At 43.1% G+C, this 21,208-nt stretch overlaps 1 protein-coding gene across 1 annotated transcript in view; it reads left to right on the forward strand.

The window, feature by feature from the left end:
* OXSR1 (oxidative stress responsive kinase 1) overlaps window positions 1-21,208 on the forward strand; it is an 87,769-nt gene that overhangs the window by 34,816 nt on the left and 31,745 nt on the right. Inside the window, exons 4-5 of the mRNA XM_066314004.1 lie at window positions 4,682-4,823; window positions 19,047-19,102. Of these exons, the coding sequence (XP_066170101.1) occupies window positions 4,682-4,823; window positions 19,047-19,102 (198 nt within the window). The remainder of the gene's footprint in view (window positions 1-4,681; window positions 4,824-19,046; window positions 19,103-21,208) is intronic.

Genomic DNA, 21,208 nt, shown 5'->3' on the forward strand with positions numbered 1-21,208 from the left:
ACCCTGTAACTTTAATTTGATTTTGTTGCCATAGGTTACCTGGTATCTTTGGAGTGGTACATAATTCATGGTGTTGAAAGAGTCAGTTTTGCTGGATATGTGTGGGTAGAAAGTCAGGACTGCTTTTGCTGGGATCCAAGAATGTCCATTGCCAGTGATCTGCCTGATGTCAATATCCAAAACCTGAATGTCCTTCTCTTACAAGCAGTTAAAGGTTGGGCTCTCTCAGCCGAGGGTAAATCTGTGTACAGGTTCCTTCTGACCTGTGCTGTCCTTAGGAGCTACTGCATTAGCAGCTTTTGGAGCAGACTGGGAAGCTTGTGAGTTTGAGCAGAAAACCACTTCCCTCTCAACTACTGTACAGTTTACGCTGAGAGCTTGCCCTTTACTGAGGAGGTGCATTTCCATGACCATTGGTGTCAGTACTCTGAGACATTTGGATGATGAATAACAAGTCATGCTAAATGCTTTATCAGATTGCACAGCATCTCGTAGGCTTCCTGTTGATGTGCTGCACTGTGTATATTTGATGGGCAGGAATTCGTTTCAGCTGCATTTTTTCCATATCAATCACTAAATGTTGTCTCCTTTCCTTTGTCTTGTGTTAGGCTTTGAGATCAGTTGCTCATCACCAGCTTTCTTTAAACATCCTTGTTAATGACAGCATTATTTATATTTATGGTTAGTCTCCAGTTCTGACCCTATTCTCTGTGTCTTGTTTTGTCTTCTCGTGGTATGTAGCCCTTCTGGGCTTGGAAGAGCATTCCCTTCAGCCTCAGCCAAAGTTAATTTCTTTTTTTTCCCTTTCTCTGACTTAGGGTTCACCTTCCTGTACTGTGAGTCCATACTTGCTACTGGTGAATTTTTAATGAGAAAAAATCATGAGGGATTTGTTGTAATCAAGCATAATACACACCAGAGTGCTTCATAGCATTATCTAAAATAGCGGTTTTATTTTAGGGAGGACTCAAAGATTTTATTTTTCTTCTCTGGAGACATTGTATGAATTTGTTTTCTCCTTGAAAATCTTGTAACTGTTAATACAGAGCAGGGTACCTTATTTCTAGAGTGATCCTCTTGCCACTGGGTTCTGCCTTACAGTGAGATTGAGCAGTTTGCACATGGAGCACAAATCCATTGTACAGCTGTGTTTAAGCAGAGATCCAGCTGTGTTTGGATGTTCTCTCTCTTGCCCGGTTACTCCTAAACTGGTTTGAAGCTGGCAGTCTCCAGTCATGCTGGTGTTTCCCAGCAGTGTGGTCAGTTTGTTAAGCACATCCTCTGGTGTGGTTTAGGCCCTGGTTCCAGTTCAGCTGAATTAGTTTCCAGTTAATTTTAGCAGTTATTGTATTGCTGGATTGGGAACAGGCCACTGTGCAAAACAGTCAAATTTCTCTTTAGATTGACTCCCTGATCTCTTGGTGTGGGGATTTGTCTGTGTCCTGAGGCAGTGGAGGTCTTACCCTGAGTGTGTCACACACGTAACTGAGACCCCTGGGACCAACTTTGCCTTGAGTTTATCAGCCTAATGCTGCAATCCAATCCTGGCCTTCTAGCAGGAGGTGTTTTCCTTGACAGTGACATTCCCATGACTTCTCCTTTCAAAGTAGCTCCTACCTTGGCTGTGGGCTTCTCTTTAGGGAGTTGGTTACTCTGTTGCTCCATGCCAGGCTTCCTGAGCCAGAATGCTGGAAAATTGCATGGAGCAGTGCTTGGAAATGTAGCTTGGCTTTGTTCTTTGTATTCCCTGGTCTGTGCTTAATGAAGTTGGAGTTGTGAGTCAGAACTGACTCCTAAACTTAATGATTTGTGAGTTGGAAAAATCAGTTTCATGGTGCTGTGGTGCCAGTGGCCAAACCCTGAGCAGACAAGTGGGGGATGATCCTAAGAACACTTTGTCCAGCAGAAAGGTGGCTCTTGAGTTGACTTTCTACTCTTTCCTGCAGTGGGCATTTTGCTGATCTCTTTTTGCTGTTCTCCTTTCTGTAGAGGGCTGGCAAATTCCCCCACTTCTATGAACATCTCAATGTGAAAGTAGTTTTAAAATAAATGTGCTTAAAGTGTCAGGCAGGATTGGGAGCAGATATAGCCTGGGTGTGAATCAGCCTTTTCACAACCAGGACTAGCTCTGTGCATGCCCTCTTGTCTGTCTACCCTCCACCCTCCTTTCAGGGTTAAATGCAACCTCTAACTTGGCTAAATAGAGGATTTTTTTGACCAAATGAATTTGAACACCATATGATCTGCCTCCTCATGTTCCCTGAGCCCTTTGCAGGAGAAGGGAGATGTTTGTGAACAAAGTCTGCTAACGGAGCCGTGGGTGGAAAGAGGACAAAACGAGTACGTGAAGAATCACATATTTTCACTGGACTTCTAAAACAAGTGACAGTTTGTTCTCCAGATTAAGGCACATTTCAGAGGAAAAGCATGAACAAGTGGATGTGGAGGGGCTTTTTTGGTGGGGTTTTTTATGATGCCACAAAAATTCTTGTCCAGAATAAGAAGCCTCAAACTTAGTAAGCACATGCTCTTTAGATGTGAAAAGATGATAGACTGAAGGCCAGGTGAGTCTTTATGACATACAACAGAAGATTCTTTTCTCAGAACATAAAGGTGAGATTTCAGTGAAGGGATTCATCTCCAACATCTGAAATCTCAGCTTTCTTCAGTAAAGATACTCTCGCTCTGATGCAGAAAGTCCAAAGTATGTCAAAATCACCTGAGAAACCTTTGGCTAAAATCCATGTTAAAATTCACTAAATATGAGTGTATTTCTCTGCTTGGTAAAGGAAGGCTGAACACTGAGTACTGAGTATATATATTTTCTTGCATAAAATGTTGGGGCGATGTTATGTAACTTCATTTCTGTATTTTTCTCATTTTCCTCTGGTTTTTTTTTCTATTTTTGTTACAGTCTTCTATGTTAAGATTGTGTCCTCTGCAAATATCTTCAACTAAGCAAAGATTTTTTTGGTAAAAGGAAGCTGAAGGTGCCATTCAGGGCAACCAGTTTATCCCTTAATTTATATCCTAGGTTTACTGGATGTCTTGATGTCCAGGTGAAGCTGATGCCAGTGGGCCAGAGAAGATGGAAAGTGAGAAACAGTGGCTCTGCTGGCTGCAGGAGCTCAGCATATTCTGCTTTACACCAACTAAGGGACACTGTGCACCCATGTTATTGTTTCCTGTGCAGTTTGAATTGTGCAAAATGAGCCTTTCCACATAGTGTTTGTATTCAAACCTTGCAGCTTCTGCTTTCGTAGGAGAATGCAAAAGGAAAATACTCTTCTAAGTGAAAACTGATCTGCACGATTGTTTTTGGGCTAGAAATTCAATTGGGGTAGTTAATAAAATAAATGTTAAAGAGGAAGGAGTTTTTTGCCTACCTGAATCTGAAGGGTGAGAAGAAAATCAAACCAAAAACCTCCACTGTATTTTTCCCTTGCTTCAGGAATTTATGAGGTGAAACTTCTGATCCTCCCATGGGCCAAATGCATGAGAGTTTCTGTTCTTCAGATCCAAAAATAATTTTCTCTTACTTTCTTGACTGTGAGTTAGGAACAATGAACTTCTTTAAACTTTCCTAAAACTGTACTTAGCTTTTCTAAACTAGCTGAGTTAATACTGGGATGTTCTTACCCTGCAAGTTTCCTGTTCAAAGACAGGCGAAGCTGCAATTTGTTCTCTCCAGTTGTGCCTGCTTTTCTCATTCTTTAAGAACTTCCCAGTACTGCTGACACTGCTTTGTGCTCGTAGCTGTAAAAACCCTACTAGTCCCTGTCCAGTCATTAAACCATAGAAACCCAAGTTTGAAGGGGCTAAATGGCACAGGCTTTGGAAAAGAGGCTTAGCCATGCCATGCTGGAGCAATAAAAAGTTCTGACAAGTATCTTCAGTCCAGATTCAAGTACAAAGAGGGCAGTGCCCCGTGTCTGTGGGAAGCAGGGCCTTGCACAAGAGGCCTGGTGAGAGTCACTGGTTCCATTTATTCTTGGGTGCAGTTTGAAGAAGTGGTTTGCTCTCTAAAGCCTGGTTTGTCAGGGAAGATGATGTCATTCACACCATGCTTGGGAGAGAGACTAAACATGCTTCTAGGGAAGGAGCTAAGCTATTCCAGTTTTGTACACAGTGAAGAAGGGATTTACTGTCAGAATTCAGCCTCATTTGTTCTCTATTTAATGATTTCCACTTTTTTCCCTGTTAGGGTTGTACCAGCTCTTAACAGATGAGGTTTTTCCTGCTATCCCTCTGCACAGAATTTGTAGGAGCTGAAAAAGAGTGCCTAATTTTGTCAAGCTTGTTGCCTTCAGCTTGAGAGTCTTGGCAGCCCCCTGCTTTTTCCATTTCCCCCTTCAGCATCTCCAGCACTCAGCACTAAGCCAGCTGTAGCATCAGTATCTACTTGTAAACCTTCCAAGAGTCCTGTGTCTGTACCTTTTACATTTTGACTTGTTCAAATAACTTCTCAGTTTTTTGTGTTCACAGGGGTTTTACAGCCCACCGTGCGGCTCTGCCCCCAGGGGTGCAATTACTGCCTCTGCTTTCCTGCAGCAAAAGCTTCAATTCTGACTCTGATCCAGACCATCATCAGTGAATTTCTTGTGTATTAAGCAATGATAAATTACACTTAACTATGAATTGGTTCTTCTAGTTTAAACTAAGATATTTAACTCTTCTCTAGGCTCTGTTTTGGATATTATCAAGCATATTGTGGCCAAAGGAGAACACAAGACTGGTGTCCTGGATGAAGCCTGTATAGCCACAATCCTAAAGGAAGTGCTGGAGGGACTGGACTACCTACATAAAAACGGGCAAATCCACAGGTATTTTATGGTTTTTTTCACTTTGTCATAAAATGTTATTGGAACAGAGTAGCTTGAGCACAGAGTTTCATCCCATAACTTGCTGAGGGTATAAAGAGAAGAAAGTAAAAAAGGTGGAAGTTTAATTAAAATGCAGAATTCAAATGGCTGTATTCTGTATACTATGTCTATATTCAGTGACTATTTGAGGCAAAAATCAGGGTAAGTTTTGGGGTGTTGAAAGTCCTAATACAGAGAATCTCTTTCTAAATGTCAGCATTCAGCTGCAAAGTGTAGTTGCTGGAAAGCTGGAAAACTTCCACTGGTTTTGTTTCTTGCAGAGGTACAAGTTACCAAGAGCACTGCACAGAGTTGAGCAATTTAATAAGAAGTCCTTCCAACTCTGATTTTTTTTTTTTGAGGTTAACTGCAAGATTAACATAATAAAATTAGAATTTTAATAATTTCATTAAAAAAGGAAATAAAAATAATGGAAAAAACTTACTCTGTAGGCAAAGCCCAGTTAACTAATGGCCTGTGATTTGACAGATCACTGAAATTCATGGGTTTCTGTGCTGCTGTCTTGTTTGGGATGTGTTTTTAAATCACATTTCCCTCTGTCCTGGTGTCAAGGTGTGGTGTAGTTCAGTAGGAGAAGATGCCAAGTTGATCTGTTCTACATTAAAAAGACTGAGATTTGCAATCCTAAATATGTGCTGAAAATAGAATATACTGCTTGTGGGTAATACACACAATCCCAGCCACAGACTGCTACTGGAACAGCCTCTTCTTTCTTGGGAATTTTGTGAGCTTGGCTCTCTTCTGGTACAATGCCATTATAAGCATTGCTGCTGCTGTGCTGGAGTAAGTTTCTGTCCTCTTATAGCTGCAGAAGAAGAGGTAATGTTTTTGCCAAAACATTATTTTAATTAGAAAATAGAAGAAGTATTCACAGTTTCAATCAAACTGACTGGCTTGTGTACGTTATTTTGGATTAAAAGAAAAGAAACAGTTGGAAATAATTCAGGTGGAATTCTTCTCCCTGAAAGGAGCCTCAAATTTCAGTTTCCAGTCTCAACTAACATTCTCATTTAACAGGAATCATTGTCTTTATTTGAGACAGTTTTAATTTCATAGCTGATTGCTTGTTGTTTTGTTTTTTGAGATAAGACTTGGGGTGGCTCTGGGAATTCAGAGTAAAGTAATAAACCAACTTACTTGCCAATTACATTGTAACTTTTTACTTTGCCGTAAGTAATTGACAAAATTGTGCTCATCTGTGACCTGCACTTGGTTTGCTCGGCTGGTTTAGTTATCTTCTGGTCTAGTGAAATTGAAATATATATGTTAAAGCAGCAGAAACCTGTTAAATCTCAGTTTCTCAGAAGATACCCATAATGTTTTATGTTATGAAGAGAGGTGGTTCTCCATTTGGCTGGTTGCAGTGGAAAAGCAAAACTAGTAAATGTGGTGAAGATTAGAGAGTATATATTTATGTGTGTGGTATGGGGTTCGTTTTACTGCACTCAGCAAAAATACCATGTTCACAAAATTCCCACTGCTGGTCTGAAGAAAATATGATTCACATTGAATCATTTGGAAGTGAACTGGATCAAACCTGCTGTGACCATTCTCATCCTGCTCACTGAAGCATTTTGCCCATACCTCAGTAAAGGAATCAGAGCTGTGTCATTGCTGCAGTTTAAGTTTGTGTTTCATCCCTGTATTTTGGGGGTGCTCCAAAAGTTGTGTAATATTTTATCATAGAAAGGGTTTGGATTATCTCATTGTGCTGGGCACAGTGGTCTGGGAAATTTGGAGAAGTGGGATACAGGAGGAAAGTTGTGTTTTTCCTACCTGTGGAGCAAAGCTGTTTTGGCTGTTGGCAGAAGGCAAGCTGACATGCCTTTGAAGGATGAAACATGTTTCCTTAATGGAGTTCATCATGCTGTGTTCCATTTTATCCAGATGTGTGTGTGCTGCTGAGGAAAACAGAGTTGAAAGTTGTAGTGCAGCTGGAACCTTTCCTCATCCCTAGGCAGATCTGTATGGATTTCCCATTTTGCTTAATGCTAGGGGTCGTAAGATTGGTCATGGCTGATGGGAAAGGCAGGTGGAAATCTTGCAGCCATGCCTGAGATGCTCTGAGAGGAAGTGTTTAAAATAACTGAACTTTGTTCCCCTGGGTCAGCTTAAAGTATGTGGCTCTAAAGAGAAGCACATCCAGTGATGGCTGAACTGCAGATATTGTGTGTGAAGTGTGGGGCAGCTGTAGTTGAGGTGAACTTCAGGCCAGAGCAAGATCAGCTGTGAAGGGTCAAAATTAAAGGGCTTTAGTTAAGACCTGGAACAGCCAGCCCAAAGCAAGCAGCCATCTAGCAGGAAAAATGTTCAGCTGGTTGTGCTAAATATCCCAACTCTGCTCATGTTACGCCTTGGAGAAAACAACTTGATAAAATTAGAGCCTCAGTATGAGTGAATGACTGTAATTAGCACATCTGAAGTTGGACAGCCAGGCCGGTGACACAGCCCAAAGGATGAATATTGGGTCCCAAATGTGATTTTGTGGGCACTGTAGACCAGAAGTGGGGCTGTAAATCACCAGTGAGATCAGAGAACATATTTCTGTCCGTGGAGCTACTCAATACTTCTAAATTATGCATGATCTTAAATGGGTAAATGAAGTTAACACGTGAAAAACTGGCTTAATGAAATTTTGCTGCTGCTGAATCTTGCTCTGCCTACTCCTGCCTTGAACTTAATGCCACTTCCAATTAAGGTTTGGGAAGCTCGCTTGGTGTGGAAGTGTAAATCCCTGCTTTGGACAGGAGAGGAGTTTGACAGTATTCTCTAGAGGAGATTAGAAAGCCAAATATCTAGTGAAGGTTTAAATTATAATTTTTTTCTTGTTTACTTTCCTAATTAACAGCCGCAGCGAGCCTGAGACTTGAATAGACGCCATTGTTCAGGAATAAATGCTGAAGTCTCCCACATTGCCTAAAGTGATGCTTTGCTTTTTTTTGTTTTCATCTTGCAAGGGCTGATGGGAAGTGTTTGAGGCCTTATGGCAAAGACAAAGGAGAAGACAAAATCAGTTTTATTGTCATGAACGCTCTATACCACAGTAACAATTGATTACAAATGGTCCCCATTCTGCTCCAGAATCACCAGTATGTGCCTTATCTGGGAGTTGGCAGCTCCCTGCCTTCACTGCCCTGTGCCTGTCCCTGTCCCTGTCGCTGTCCCTGGCCACCTCTCCTGTGCCAGCTGCTACTGTCCCTGTTGTGGTTTCCTGCGTAGCACGGTGATCCCAGTGCGGATTTGAAATCCCAGTGATCCGGCTCATGTTAAGTGAGTTAAGTACCTGGGCAGCAGCCAGAGCGCTGAGGACACAGGGCCAGACTGGGAAGCCCTGGGATGAAGCTGTGCTGCAGGAATCTGCTCGGGCACATTTCTTTATGGAAGTCAAACAAGACTGATGTGCTGTGAGGGGTCGCTGCCAGGCTAATCTGGGCTGGGTGACACTCAGGGTATGTTGTACCTCTTCCCCATTTGGACTCTGATTCCTTTGTGTATTTGGGGATTAGCAGGAGTTTGATGAATGACTTAGAAATAAAACCAAAGCAAAAGCAACCCAAGAGGTTTTATTGCTTAAAAAGATTTATTGGAGGGAACTTCAAGGCTTTCTTTTTCAGGTGGTGCTGCGTATGGCAGGCTGACAAATGAATCATGCTGATTAACTGTTACAAGGTCTCTCTGTCTTTCTCCCTATTTTTATCTCTGAGCTTATCTTGTGTTCATGATTAGCTGTTGTGTAACTGAATATTTTAGTTAGACCAGGTGAAATAATACACTGCTCAAATATAACCAGATTCTCCTATTGCAGCACAATAAATGTGATACTGTTCTGGTTTTTTGTAAAAACAAAAAAAGCCTGGGAAGTGGTTTAGAGTTGCATGCACTTGAGCTATTGGCATGGCAGCAATCCAGCTATTAGTTTGTTTGCTGCTCTACTTCTTACAGGGTGAGAGGAGCAGCAACATGTTTTGTGTGTTGAGTTAGATCAGCCTATGCTCCCATACAAAATGTTTGAGGGGTTTTTAGTGTCTTCAAAATGAGAATGTGGGCAGCGGGGTGCTGGGACAGCTGTTGGAATTTGGCTTTGAAGAGACCCTGGAAACAATATTCTTGCTGTGCTTTTATGCCAAATAGGTTTGGGGTTTTTTTTGTTGTAGTTTTTATTTTTTCTTTTTTGACCTTAGGATGGTTTTGACAGGGAATCAAAGTTTAATTCTTTGCCTTTTTACCCATACTAAGAGTAATTAACTCTTGAAAAATGGGTATCTATCTATCTATCTGCACATACACATCACCAATATTTGTGTGTGGGATTTTGCAGGAGCTCACCTCCAGTATCAAGTTTTTGATTTAAGTTGAAGGAGCTGGTGGATATATATTTTCAGCAGAATTTGGCTGTCCTACAGGATTCAAGCTTAATTTTCATGTAGCTGATTAATGCATTGATAGCCATGCTGGCAGGTATTGTGGTTAAACTGGATTTCAGTGTGCCTCTGGAATACTGGACTTTCATGTTCCTGTAGGAATTCTGTGGGAGAACTTCAAGCCCTCCTCTCAGTGCTGTGATCCTGCTCTGGGGAGTGTGTTTTGGAAGTGAACTTTGGTAGGGGAGGATTGAGGAATGGATAACAGGATGTGGAGCCTTTCCACCTCTAATTGCCAGTTTGATTTTAAGTCAAGACACCAGTAATTTGAAAGTTGGCTGTTGCTTAGCTTTGGGAAGTGCAATTTTTTTATTCATGGAGGTGTACTTTGGTCTCTTCTCTCTTATAGTATGGGATGGGTAGAAATAACCTTTAGAGCTGGTAGTTAATAGAAATTCTAGAGCTTTAATTTGTGAACAATTCAGAAGCCAGAAGAATAGAAGTGTTACTCTTGTGTGTCCCAGTAGGAAGGAGGACAAGAGGCTGCTCTAGATTGTACTGGGTGATTTGTTCCCCAAATAAACCTTGTTGTGCAGTGTCAAGGGCTCAAGGACCACTGAATCCCCACTCCCTGCACAGTCAGACTGGGGTGTATTGTGGTGGTTTGGCAAAGCAGCACGTTTTGGTGGCTGTTTCTTCCATTGCATCATCCAGAAATTCGTTGTTTAAAAAAAAAAAGAAAATTCCCTGTGGTTACCGAGAGATAATACAAACCAGATGTAAATCCCAAATCTGCAGACAGCCAGAAACAATAACTCCTGTGGAGACTGTTTTCCTCAAAGTGGATAAAGACAGTCTAAAACCTGGGATTCCAACCTCTGATGGTAAATATCATTGCTGCTGAAATCACAGGGGCACTGGGGGTCTGCAGTGGCTCCAGGTGATGCCCCAGCTCCTGGGAACTCCCTGCAGTACAAGGGTGAGCTCCAGGGTGATGCCTGAAGGTGTGGCTGCTGCAATCAGGTGTTTCCCCGTGTCATTTCCCTCACACCCAGGAGCTACCTCTGAACTTTGTCACTGGCTGTCCCACAGATACTCCAGGTAACTTTGAGTTTGGAGGTTTAGTTCAAAAGTAAACCCAACGGTTTTGTAGAGCTACTCTGGCCTTTTATGAAGGAAGAGGAGTTTTTAGGTTTTTCTCTCTGCTCTGCTACATGGAGATGGGAAGCAGGAAAAAATGAAGAGTGGGAAAATAGAGGTTGGGTGATCTTGTGAAGGTCCAACAGCAGTGACAGGTTTTGGTCAGTGATCCATGACTGAGTTGTACACTCACATAATGGTGGTTTCTAGCAATTCTCAAATTGTCAGCAGTATTTGAATTTGATGTGTTTCCAGGGGGAATAATCATTTGCGATCTGCAGCATAAAATGTATCAAGTGAAAATGTAACAGACTTTTAGCTTTTACTCGGGGGAAACCAAGTGCCATTCACACGTGTACAACACTGGAAATCTTTCTCATGTCACTGCCTTGATCTGGTGTAGATTGCTGAGACTAGGTCACCCAGTATAGGCTCTTGCAGCATCTCTCCAGCAGCAAAGTAATTGTTTAAATTGTCTTGTTCATCTGTTCTACTGTGATGATACATGACGTGGATATAACTCATTTCAAAGAGACAGCTTTGGATATTGTCCCTTCTTTTGGGGCTCCAGAATTCCTGGCCTTCATAGATCCTAAAAGTTGCATCTGCAGAGGTGCTTTAAACATTTATTCAGACCACTGCAGTCTTTTTATTCATGTCTTATGCTAAAGCAGGAGAAAAGGGCCACTTTCTAAATTTGTGCAGTAGCATATTAAAAACATACAAGAAATTTTCCAAGGCTGCATCAGAAATTATTTTTTATATTTACTAAATTGAATTCTATCTTGCCTTGTAGAGTTCTAATAAAACTTTGATATTAGAAAGTAAAGTGAATACTTTCAAAAACAAAAGTGAGACAAAATCCACACACATTTAGGGCAACAAAGAAAGAACAGCAACAGAGAAATCTATCTCTTCATGGTAGCCTGGAAAGCATCACCAAGTGAGACTGGGAGTTCAGAGAGGACTTGTTTCCTTTGTACAGATACCTGACTTTATAACTGCCTTCTCCATTTTATGGAAATAACTGGATGAAATAGAGATCTTTCTTCCTATGCTGGTCATGCTTAAAACTGTCATCTTACAGATTTTGGAGAAGGAAGTCTTTCTGACATGTTTCTTGTGAGCCCTGGCTGTCTTGACTTTCTCCTCCTGTATCACACTGCAGACGTGGCTGAGCAGGAGCTGTGGGTGGCTTTGGAGATAGGGACAGCACTTGGCTGCATGAGGAATGGACCTTGTGTGTGTAGAGACAGATTTACTGCTTCTTCAGAACAGGGTGCTTATTGCCTTTGGGAACTGGAGACCTTTTTGAGCTCGCCCGTGTCAATTTTTTGTGGCCTAATTTGATCCAAATTGGTTCTGTATTTGCTAGAATGACCTTTCATCTTTCCATCACAGCAGGGATATGTGTGAATCACTGACATTCCTGTTCCTTCTGTTACCTGATGCAGCTTGTTCTCATACTGGGGTGATGTACACGTGGTAATTTTTTGGAAATTCTTATTCCTGAGCATACTAGGAATATTCTGACATTTGGGAGACACTGCAGCATGGTGGTGTCACTGGTATTGCCACGTGAAGCAAACTCACCTCTTTCCACATGAAAGAATTTGACATGAACTACTGAAACAAGACCACCTTTTAACTTGACTATTTCCCTCTTTTACCAATGACTAAGGCAAGGTGTCCCAAAAATATCTGGGCCTCCAGGGGTAGGAAGAGACTTTGTGACTCCACAGCTCACTCTCTGTGTTGCTCTTCATGCAGCAGCTGTTAAAGAGTCTTTGTGCCTTGTCCCCACTGCAGTCCTTAGGAAGCAGGATCAGGAAATGGACAGGCTGAATAGATGAATTTGTGGAAGAAATCCTGTTACAATTTTAGCTGCTGTTCAACATATGAAAGCTTGATTTTAAAGCCTGCTGGGCAGAGTCCTTTCCCTATGCAAGAGAAAAAACTGAAGTTCTGACAGAAAAGGGGAAACTTTCAAAGTGGTGTATGAAGTTGGAGATGGAGCTTCTCTCTTGGAGCAACTGCTGGAGGTTGTCAGAAGCGTGGGCTGTTTGGCAGATCCTCCTTGCCATGAGCAGATGTTACAGCTGTGATGTGCTTTGGGGTGAATGTGTGAAAGGCCTCGATACAGGAGGAAGTGGGGCAGTGAGTATTGGTGTGGTTAGATCATCTCCATGTTGAGAGGCAGGCCTAGCTCCAGTGCTGGTAGCAGTATTTTCTGGCTGAAGGAGCTGATGTGTCTGAAAACTGTTTCTTAAGGGTTTGGATCTAGCTGGAGCAACTTGCCTCTCATTGATGTGCAGTTGAGGTTACTTGAGCACTGCTGCTGGGCTGGGTGCTGGATCCCATGCCAGGGATGGGAGGTGGAGTCCAAGGCAGGCAGGATCTGTCCTTGAAACGCACCTCTCTTTAATCCTCTGTTAGACTTGAACCACGTGGGAAGGGAAGGAATTAATGAGAACACCAAACCATCAGAGACAGAGTTGGCACAGGAATGAGAAGTGTGAACTGGATGTAATTTGCTGAGATAAAGGAAAATTGCAGGCGTTGAGATAGCGGTGGCTGTGTGACAGACAGGGACACAGTGAAGGATGTGACACACTGCTGCCTGTCTCACTTCATAATAAAGCCTTGCACCGAGTTAGCCCAAGGTCTGCAGCTCTTTCTGTACTGCCTCAGCATCTTCCCAGCCCCTGGAGCTATTCAGACAGCCAAGATGACAGTGAATTTCAGGCAGATCTCCTGCAGCTTTTCTTTAGTGAGTCGTCCCTTGTCTGAGCTGCCAGAGCAACTTGACCTAAAAGAAATCAAATTTGAGTGTGGTTTGGGCCCCAAACCCTCTACTTAAAGCAGCAGTCCTGCAGCACTGGAGGGCAGAAAATCGAGAGGGGTTGTACCTAGTAAATGCATTGTGGAGCCTCTGAAAGATATGTTATGTTTTTACACTGAAGTGCAATGGGAGATGAATTTCTCATGCAGCCCTTACTGAGGTTTTCCTATGCCAGGTGACAGGATGGAGTTATCTCTCCCAGGAGGTCTTCACTGCACTCAGAGTGATCTGCCTGGATCCTACGGGTGGGGCAAGAAGAAAACAAGTACTTGCTGTACTCTTAAAGCTCTGTGTGATGGAAGCTGACAGTCCTTTCCAGTGGGCTTTGTCTTCACGTGGCTCTGTTTGCAAAGTCACAGTCTGTCAGTCACTTCTGCCTTTTAAAGCCTTGCTTCAGACTGCTTAAAAAAAACCAAGCCTGAGAAACTTTTAAAATTCCTGGTAACACTGGATTATTCACCTGACTTTCTCCAGCCATTAAAATGATAATTCAAAAGCCTTTAATTATTCCCACCTATGTAGCTCTCATGAAGGTGTAGCTTCAAAAACTGCTTCCACCGTTTTGAGTCTTGGAGTTAATGATGAGTTGCCTTGTGCTGCTGGCTCAGCTCCTGTGTGGAGGCCGTGGTCTTTTACCACAGCCCAGCAGCTGAGAGCAGCTCAGAGAAGGGAAAAGCAGCAGTTGCTGTGTTTCCCTGATCCTGGGCAATAAAGCATGTCACTGGGCTGGTCCCCTGCTGGAATTTATGGCAGCCTGGCTGCTGCTGCTGGGCCTGGCTGCCAGTGGCCACGAGGACCTGCTGAGAGGGCTGTGGATGAGCAGGGGTGAAGCAAGCTGTGGACTTGGCTTTCTCTGCTCTCCTCTTATGCTGGGCTCAGCAGGGAGTATGGAAACTGCTCTGCCAGCTCTCTGCCATTGGAAAACCTTCAAGCTCTGGGAGATGTTTCCAAGTCCGGCTCTGCAGTTCAGTCCAGCTCTGTAACAGGCAGCAGTTGCACCTTGCCCAAGAGTTTGGAACTTCAGGTTCAACGCTGTGGCGAATGGAAAATGTTGGTGCACACAGCTTTTCTGAGCAGGACCAGGGACATGCTAATGTATAGCACTTCAGTGCAATTGCCTTGAATGCCTTCTCCTATGTGGTACTGAACGTGCTGACATTTGAGGGGGTAAAAATACTGATCTGCCTGCACGCTCCAAGCCTAGTTTACATTTTGCAGCTCTAAATGGTAAAGCTCTTGCCTGTCACCAGCTTTTTATATCTTGGTGTATAAGGCAGAGTGAAGAGGTGACACAGGTAACAGCATATTATTGAAGTGAGGAATGCTTAATGGTAGAGGGACAGCAGCACTCATTTGGTATAAAATGTCACAGATTGCCTCATATTTAACTGTATGTAGAGATACTGTTGTGGAAGTATTTTAAAAACTATTTAGAACACTGTCAACTCCAGCAATTGGTTGCATTCAACATAAATATTTTGAGTTATTATTCATTACCATTAAAAGAAAATAGTAATTGTTGCATCTTGCACCTTCTGTTTTTTTAAATGAAACTTGGCAGGACCAACCGCTCCTTCCTCGTGCCAAATTATGCACTATAGAGTTCAGTCCATGAAAATTTATTGTTGCAGTTGATGTAAATTGCATCTAATGGGCAAATGACTCATGGCTGTGCTTACAGCCAGCTTTGTGTTCTACAGGCACATGCCAGCAGGTTGGAAGCAGAGGCAGAGTAAACAGGGCTTATCTGTTTGCCCTCTCCTGCGACAGTTTTCTTCTCACTGCTGAGCTCCTGGGCTGACACTCTTTGCTCAGGTCCCTTCTGTTGTGGTTGCTGTGGCTGTAACAACCACCGTGGGGTGAGGCCAAGGATTGAGGGCAACAGGATTGAGGATGGATCTGAGCATTTAGCAGGATTTTAAGGACTCTGTAATGTGAACAAACCACCAGGATACAGTTCATGTAGTTTCCCTGTGCCCCACTGAAAAAATTAATTATGGGGAACGTGGAACATGGCACTTAAAACTGGGGAGCATCATCTCATTGCCTTCCTGTGCTCCCAAATCTCCTGTAGCTGGAGCTTGGCCGTAATTTTGTTGTTGGGATGAGATTTGGTTGCACAGCACCCCATGCCTAGGGCCCAGCCCCAACCTGGAGACATTGATGTGATATAACCCTTGTCTGGTCAAACTGGGAAGCTGAACCAGTTTGGAATGCAGATGAAGAATGGTTTCTGCCCTGCTGTGAAACCTTTCAAGGCTGATGTGGAGAATCCAGCTCTGCACTGGAGCGAGTCCAAACCGCTCTTCCCACTCTGGTTGTGAAGTACAAGGTAAATAAAAACATAGTTGTTATTTTTTGGAAAGGCTCTTCTTGAAGGTTTTAGAAGAGAGGAAGATGACAGCTGTGGAGCAGGAGTGTCCAGAACTACTGTAGCATTTGTTAAGCTATTGACAAGAAAGTTTACTCCAGCCTTCTGTAACTTCATTTAAAATGTGATATAATTATTGTTTACGCTAAAGCTGCTTCCTGTTTCCACTATAGCAATTATGCCAGAGGCACACCATTTATTCCCAGTGTATCAGCCCAGGATATGGTCATTACCACATTAATGGGAAGTGCCTTCAAATTGTTACACTTGGCAGTAACTATATCCTGGAGTAACAAACTTCTCGCCATTCAGCTCACAAGTTTATAAGCATCTCCTGGTGAAAATAAACAGGAAAGCGCTGATCCTCTTTCCCCTGCCCCATTGCTTCAAATGCACTTAATTTTAAATACTATTTTACAGGAGAACCTGCCTCAAAGATGCTGCTACTGCACCAATGTATGCCAAAAGGAAGGGGTTTGTGCTCACCCAGTGTTAAAGCTGCTCTGTGTTCACCTGATGCTGTTGCTGTGCTGTTACTGCAGCCTGTCACTACAGCCACTGTCACTGGGGTGGGGAATGGGAAAGCTGGAAATTGCTTCTCTGGAACAATGACTCCTCAATGGAAACAGTGACTCCTCAAACATCTGGCTGCCCCATCAGTTTTGCTGCTCTGGGGTGGAGTGTGCCAGGCTGGAGTGAATGACAGCCTTCACAGAGGGCTGGTCACTGTGAGGAAGTGCCACATGAAGTGATGATTTAATTCTGTAGTTGGACTTGGATATTTGGCAGTGGCTGTCTTGGCCTTCTGGATTTCATATTGTGGCCGTGACTTGTTTTAATTTCTTGAACTAGCTTTAAGCATCATATTTTCTGACTTTTGTTTCCAATGAGAAAATATGTAAATTTTAATTAATCCAAGCTGAAGTTATAAAGAAAGAAATCCTTTTGATTTGAGGTGGTTAAGGGCCTGGAGTCCTTTGGCTCATTTTTTCTATGGGATTCAATCTGAGTGCTTGTTTGGCTACTTCTTGCATTCCAAGCCTGTCCAGCTTGCTCTCCTGTTGTGGGATTGGTTTGGTGATAGGGAATGCCTGCTGGTTTCTGACTGCTGTTGCTATGCCAGTGAAACTTGCCTGAGTTGTTTTGGATTATGAAGTGTGTGACAGTTGAGACTTCATCCTTAAAAATCTTCCCTGGCACTTCCTTCGTGGCTGAGTGTGGTCTGTTGTGAGGGCTTGGTGAGCCACACGTGCAGCTCTGCCAGAGGGGAAGTTTGGAAAGGCTGCACAATAGTGCATGGCTCAGCTTACTGGGGAAATGGTCCAGCATCCTGGGCTGCCTTGGAGTACAGATGGAAGAGGAAATTACTCTTACTCCAGTAAGAGAAGGAATAACTTCAACAGGCAGCCTCATGCACACTGTTCCTTTCCCCATAACCTGGAACTGGCAGGGCCTCGTGCATCCTGGCTGTCACAGGAGAATCAGCTGTGGGTAAACATTTCCAGTAGGACTGGAGAGTTTCCTGAAGGCCCTGTGTTCCCTCTGAATGAGTGCTGGTGTGCAGGGGGATTCCTGGAGGTGGCTGTGCCTGTGCCAAACACATTTCCCACTGTGTGAGCCAGCTCCTTGCCTAGCACACCCCAGATTTCGGTGCTGCGCTCCCGTGGCTCCATGTGCTCCTGGGGCTGGATCCCAAAGGCATCTTCTACCTGAATATTGGCAGGGAGTTTTTCCATTCCTCCTTGTTATGGACCGTGAGCAGTTTGTGGGAGTGCTGGGCTCAGTCAGGGTTGTGTCTCTCAAGGCAAGTAGCTCAGCAGCACCAATTATATTTGATTTGGCCAATGGATGCTATGGGGGGGGTGGTGTAGCCACCTGCTTAATTTTGCATTAAATCCCTTCAGATCCTTCATATATTTAAGAGCATCCATTGATGCTGTGTTGTCTGCAATGGCTACCAGGTGCTGATTGCAGGAAGAAAACAAAAAGTCATGCTTCTGGAAGGGAGGGTCAGCTTCTTGAGGCTATCAGATCTGTATAAAACTGAAGTTATGAGACACGTGGTCATTATTAAAGCAAATTAGAATTTTCCCTGTACTCCCTCTCACACCTGTGCTTCAAACTGGGGTTAGACTCCAGGATGGGCACTTGCTAGCAAGAGGTGTACACTTGGCATGACTTGAAATACCAGTTTGAAGGCTAAAAGTACTGCCAGCTGCAGTTTGCTCTTCATCTTTAGTGGGAGTATTTTATGGGCAGTTTTTGTTCTGCTGTGTGCTGGGGAAAAGGATTGCCATTGCCACTGTCCTAGACTGGATATTGGGAAGAGTCTGATAAATGCTAGTGCTGGAGAGGATGTGTTTAAAATTATCCTGGCCTGGAACTGGCAGTGGCCCAGCCTCCTCTTCAGAATAGCAAAGCCAGGAAGGAGGAGATTTCCAGGGCCTGACTGGGGCTCTTTGGCCAGGCCATCACACCAGTTCTGTTCTCATGATGCACTAGGGAGGAGAGGAAAAAATAGTTTTGGACTTCTTTTTGTATGTGAAAGGATTTGGAATATTTGCCAAAGGCAGTGGAGGAAAAATCTGCTTGTTTTAGGTTTGTTTTCATCTTTTTGCTCCTGTTCCACGTGGGTTCCTGGGCAGTGCAAGTTCAGCAGCCTGTGCTGTTGAACAGGGGTGTCGACTATGAAGTGCTTCTCTTGGCTTGGCGTGTGGAGCAGCCTGTAAAAATAAACTGGAAAACTTCAAAGTATTTGCAGTGAAAGTAGTGTTGCCCTCAAGGATGGGGAAGTGTTGCTGTTAACCTGAAAATCAGAGCTTTTGGCTAAAAAAAGGGTAGTACAAAACATTCATAGGACATGCTGAATGTTCTTGTGCGTTTGTTTATTAAAAAAAAAAAAAAAAGAAGATAACAGGGAGACTTTTTTTCACTGGCCAGGCTCGTTAAGCCAGGAGCAAACAACATTTTTCTACTCTCTAGATTTTCATCAGTGTACAGGGCTAAATTGATTTCCTGAGGAAACCCAGGAACTTCTCTAGGGCTGGAGAGCAGTGAGATGTGGGGCTGGGGAGAACCAGATCAGCTCACACTGTCTCTTGAAGTCTCTCTCCTAGAGGGGTACATGAGTATCTGACCAGTGCTAGGTTCACTTTTCACCTTTTCAGCTCATTCTAAGAACCTGAGACAAACCACTTTCCTTGCATTTTAACCTTCTCAGAGTTTTAAATTTTCTTCTCTGTGTGTAGTACCTAAAATAGAAATCATACAAATACTACTTAATACCGTCTACTGAAGTTGCAATTAAGTCCCTATTTCTGCATGATTTGAGTCAAGAAATACTAATATAAGAAACAAAGTATAAGAAACAATAACCTTTTAGTGTATTTTTTGTTGGTTGAAGTGAAGATTTAATGACTTCCACTTATTGTTGCTTTATCTTTCTGCAGGGATGTGAAAGCAGGAAATATTCTTCTTGGAGAAGATGGCTCAGTGCAAATTGCAGGTAACTTTCCTGGTAGCTTTGAGTAAACTTTAGGCATAACTGCATATCCAAAGAAACAGTTTAACGATCAAGGAGAAACCTGCATAAAAATGTTAGCTTCAAAAAGCCCTACAGTTCATAAAACAAACAAAAAACCCCAACAATCAACAAACCACAAACCAAAACGAAAAGCCAACCCAGAGTTTATTACTTCTTGTTATCTTAAAATACTATTACTTGGAATAATGACAATCAGCAGATATAAATCATTTGATTGTGAAGTCCTCAGAATCAATAGATCAGATAAAGTTCTTGGCATAAGCTAGTCAGATTTTTACATCAGCAAGTTTATGGGCTTGGAAGTGGAGTGCACAGACCTCACTGATTTATCATTGACATTTGAGATGGTTTTCCACAGGTCTCTGGTGAAGGGTGAACAGATCCATCAGAAGGAAATGGCCATATCTGATGGTAAAAGTCATTTAGGGAAACACCAACTGGTCAAACTGCTCCTGTAGATGCTCCCTGCTCTGCTTCAGTTGAGCTGCATGGCAGAGAGGGTGTTTAAGTGCCTGCCCTGGCCCAGCCCAAACTGGGGTGAGCTGGAAGTCTTGGAGGCAGTCATGCAAAGAAAAACTGTTAAGACAGTTGCTTTAGCTAATACAGGTGTGCCTGGAGATGTGTGCTGCAGTCACTGCTGACAGGAGCTGCAGCAACAGAGCTGTGCTGGGAACAGTCCTGGCTGGGGACAGACCATGGAGAAGAGGGTGTTGTGTGGAGTGTTTTCCTCCCCTGATCCTCTTCTGATCTTTTATTTCCTACATGTTCCTCCAGACTTCACTCTTCTTTCCAGAAATCAAGAATTATGCCCCCTCCCTGAAAACATTCAGGGTTGAATGGGGCTCTGAGCAACCTGTTCTGGTTGAAGGCATCCCTGCCTGTGCCAGGGGGTTGGACATGGTGACCATTAAAGGTCCCTTCCAACTCAAATTATTCTGTGTTTTTGACTATTATTATTATTATTGCAGACTATTAAGTAAGCCAAGATTTTTGGAGAGTACATTTAGAACCTGTGATATTTCATTTTCCTTCTCTTCCCAGCATGCTGAGTACAATTTTTCTCCAGTTCTCCTTCCCCTCAGTACTGTGTTCTTGCCGTGGATCTTGTAGTGCCTTTCCAGTCCCAGTGCCACCTCTAGCTGGGAGCAGAGCTCGTGTCCTGTCCTTCCAGCTTGGCAAACATCCCTGGACGTGTGTAACATTTTCAATCCCATGTATAATTGGGAAGAGCCATATCTGTGTGACAAAGTCTCTTCTTTAGTGCCCTGTCCTGCTGGTAAAGTCACAGCAGTGGGTCAGGCCAGTGTGCTGGGAGTTTAGGGATGAGGCAGTGACTCTTGTGTGAGGGAGAAGTGCCTGTAGCATTGTTTCTTCCTTTGGAGTATCTGTGTCTGGCTTTGATTCTTGGAATGAAAGGTGTAGATTTTCCACCCGGAAACAGAACATGTTGCAATGCAGTTTTTTATAGGTAACTCTCCTCTCTGCAGAGGACAATAAGCCCTTTTACAGGACATGGCACCTATTTCTGTTTAAAACCTGAAGTATCTGTTTTCTTTTTTAAATCTCCTGGTGCCCTTAATGCCTGCTCTTATATTTCTAATGAGGTGTAAATAATTCAGTTATTTGGCAACTGATGGAAGATAGGGAGTGGCTTCAAAAATGCTTAAAGGAGCAAACTTTATACAGTGAAATCCTACATTTTTTTTCCGTAATGGGACCAAGATATAACACATTGGATTTGTAATTGCATGGAGCTTTTGATGCTGTTTTGGGAGAGGCTGCAAGAAGCTGTAACTCTGAGTGTTTCAGCCAAGCCCAGAGAGGGCTGCTTGAGTTTCTCTTCCACAAGGCTGTCAGGGCTTGGCGTTTTTGTATTAAGGGTTATTGGCAACAGGTACCTGTTCGTGTATTTTTTCTGCTGAGCAGTTTTTAGTTGATAACTAGATTTAAGGTTGGCTGGTCTTAGCTCTGTGCATTTCAGAGGACTTTTTTTGTCTGTGATTTTACATGTTCCCTAGACTGAAGTACTCCTGGTTTATATGTGCAACACTGAAATGATGAAATTCA

The sequence above is a fragment of the Sylvia atricapilla genome, chromosome 1 (assembly GCF_009819655.1).
Source record: "Sylvia atricapilla isolate bSylAtr1 chromosome 1, bSylAtr1.pri, whole genome shotgun sequence".
NCBI classification, from domain to species: Eukaryota; Metazoa; Chordata; class Aves; order Passeriformes; family Sylviidae; genus Sylvia; species Sylvia atricapilla.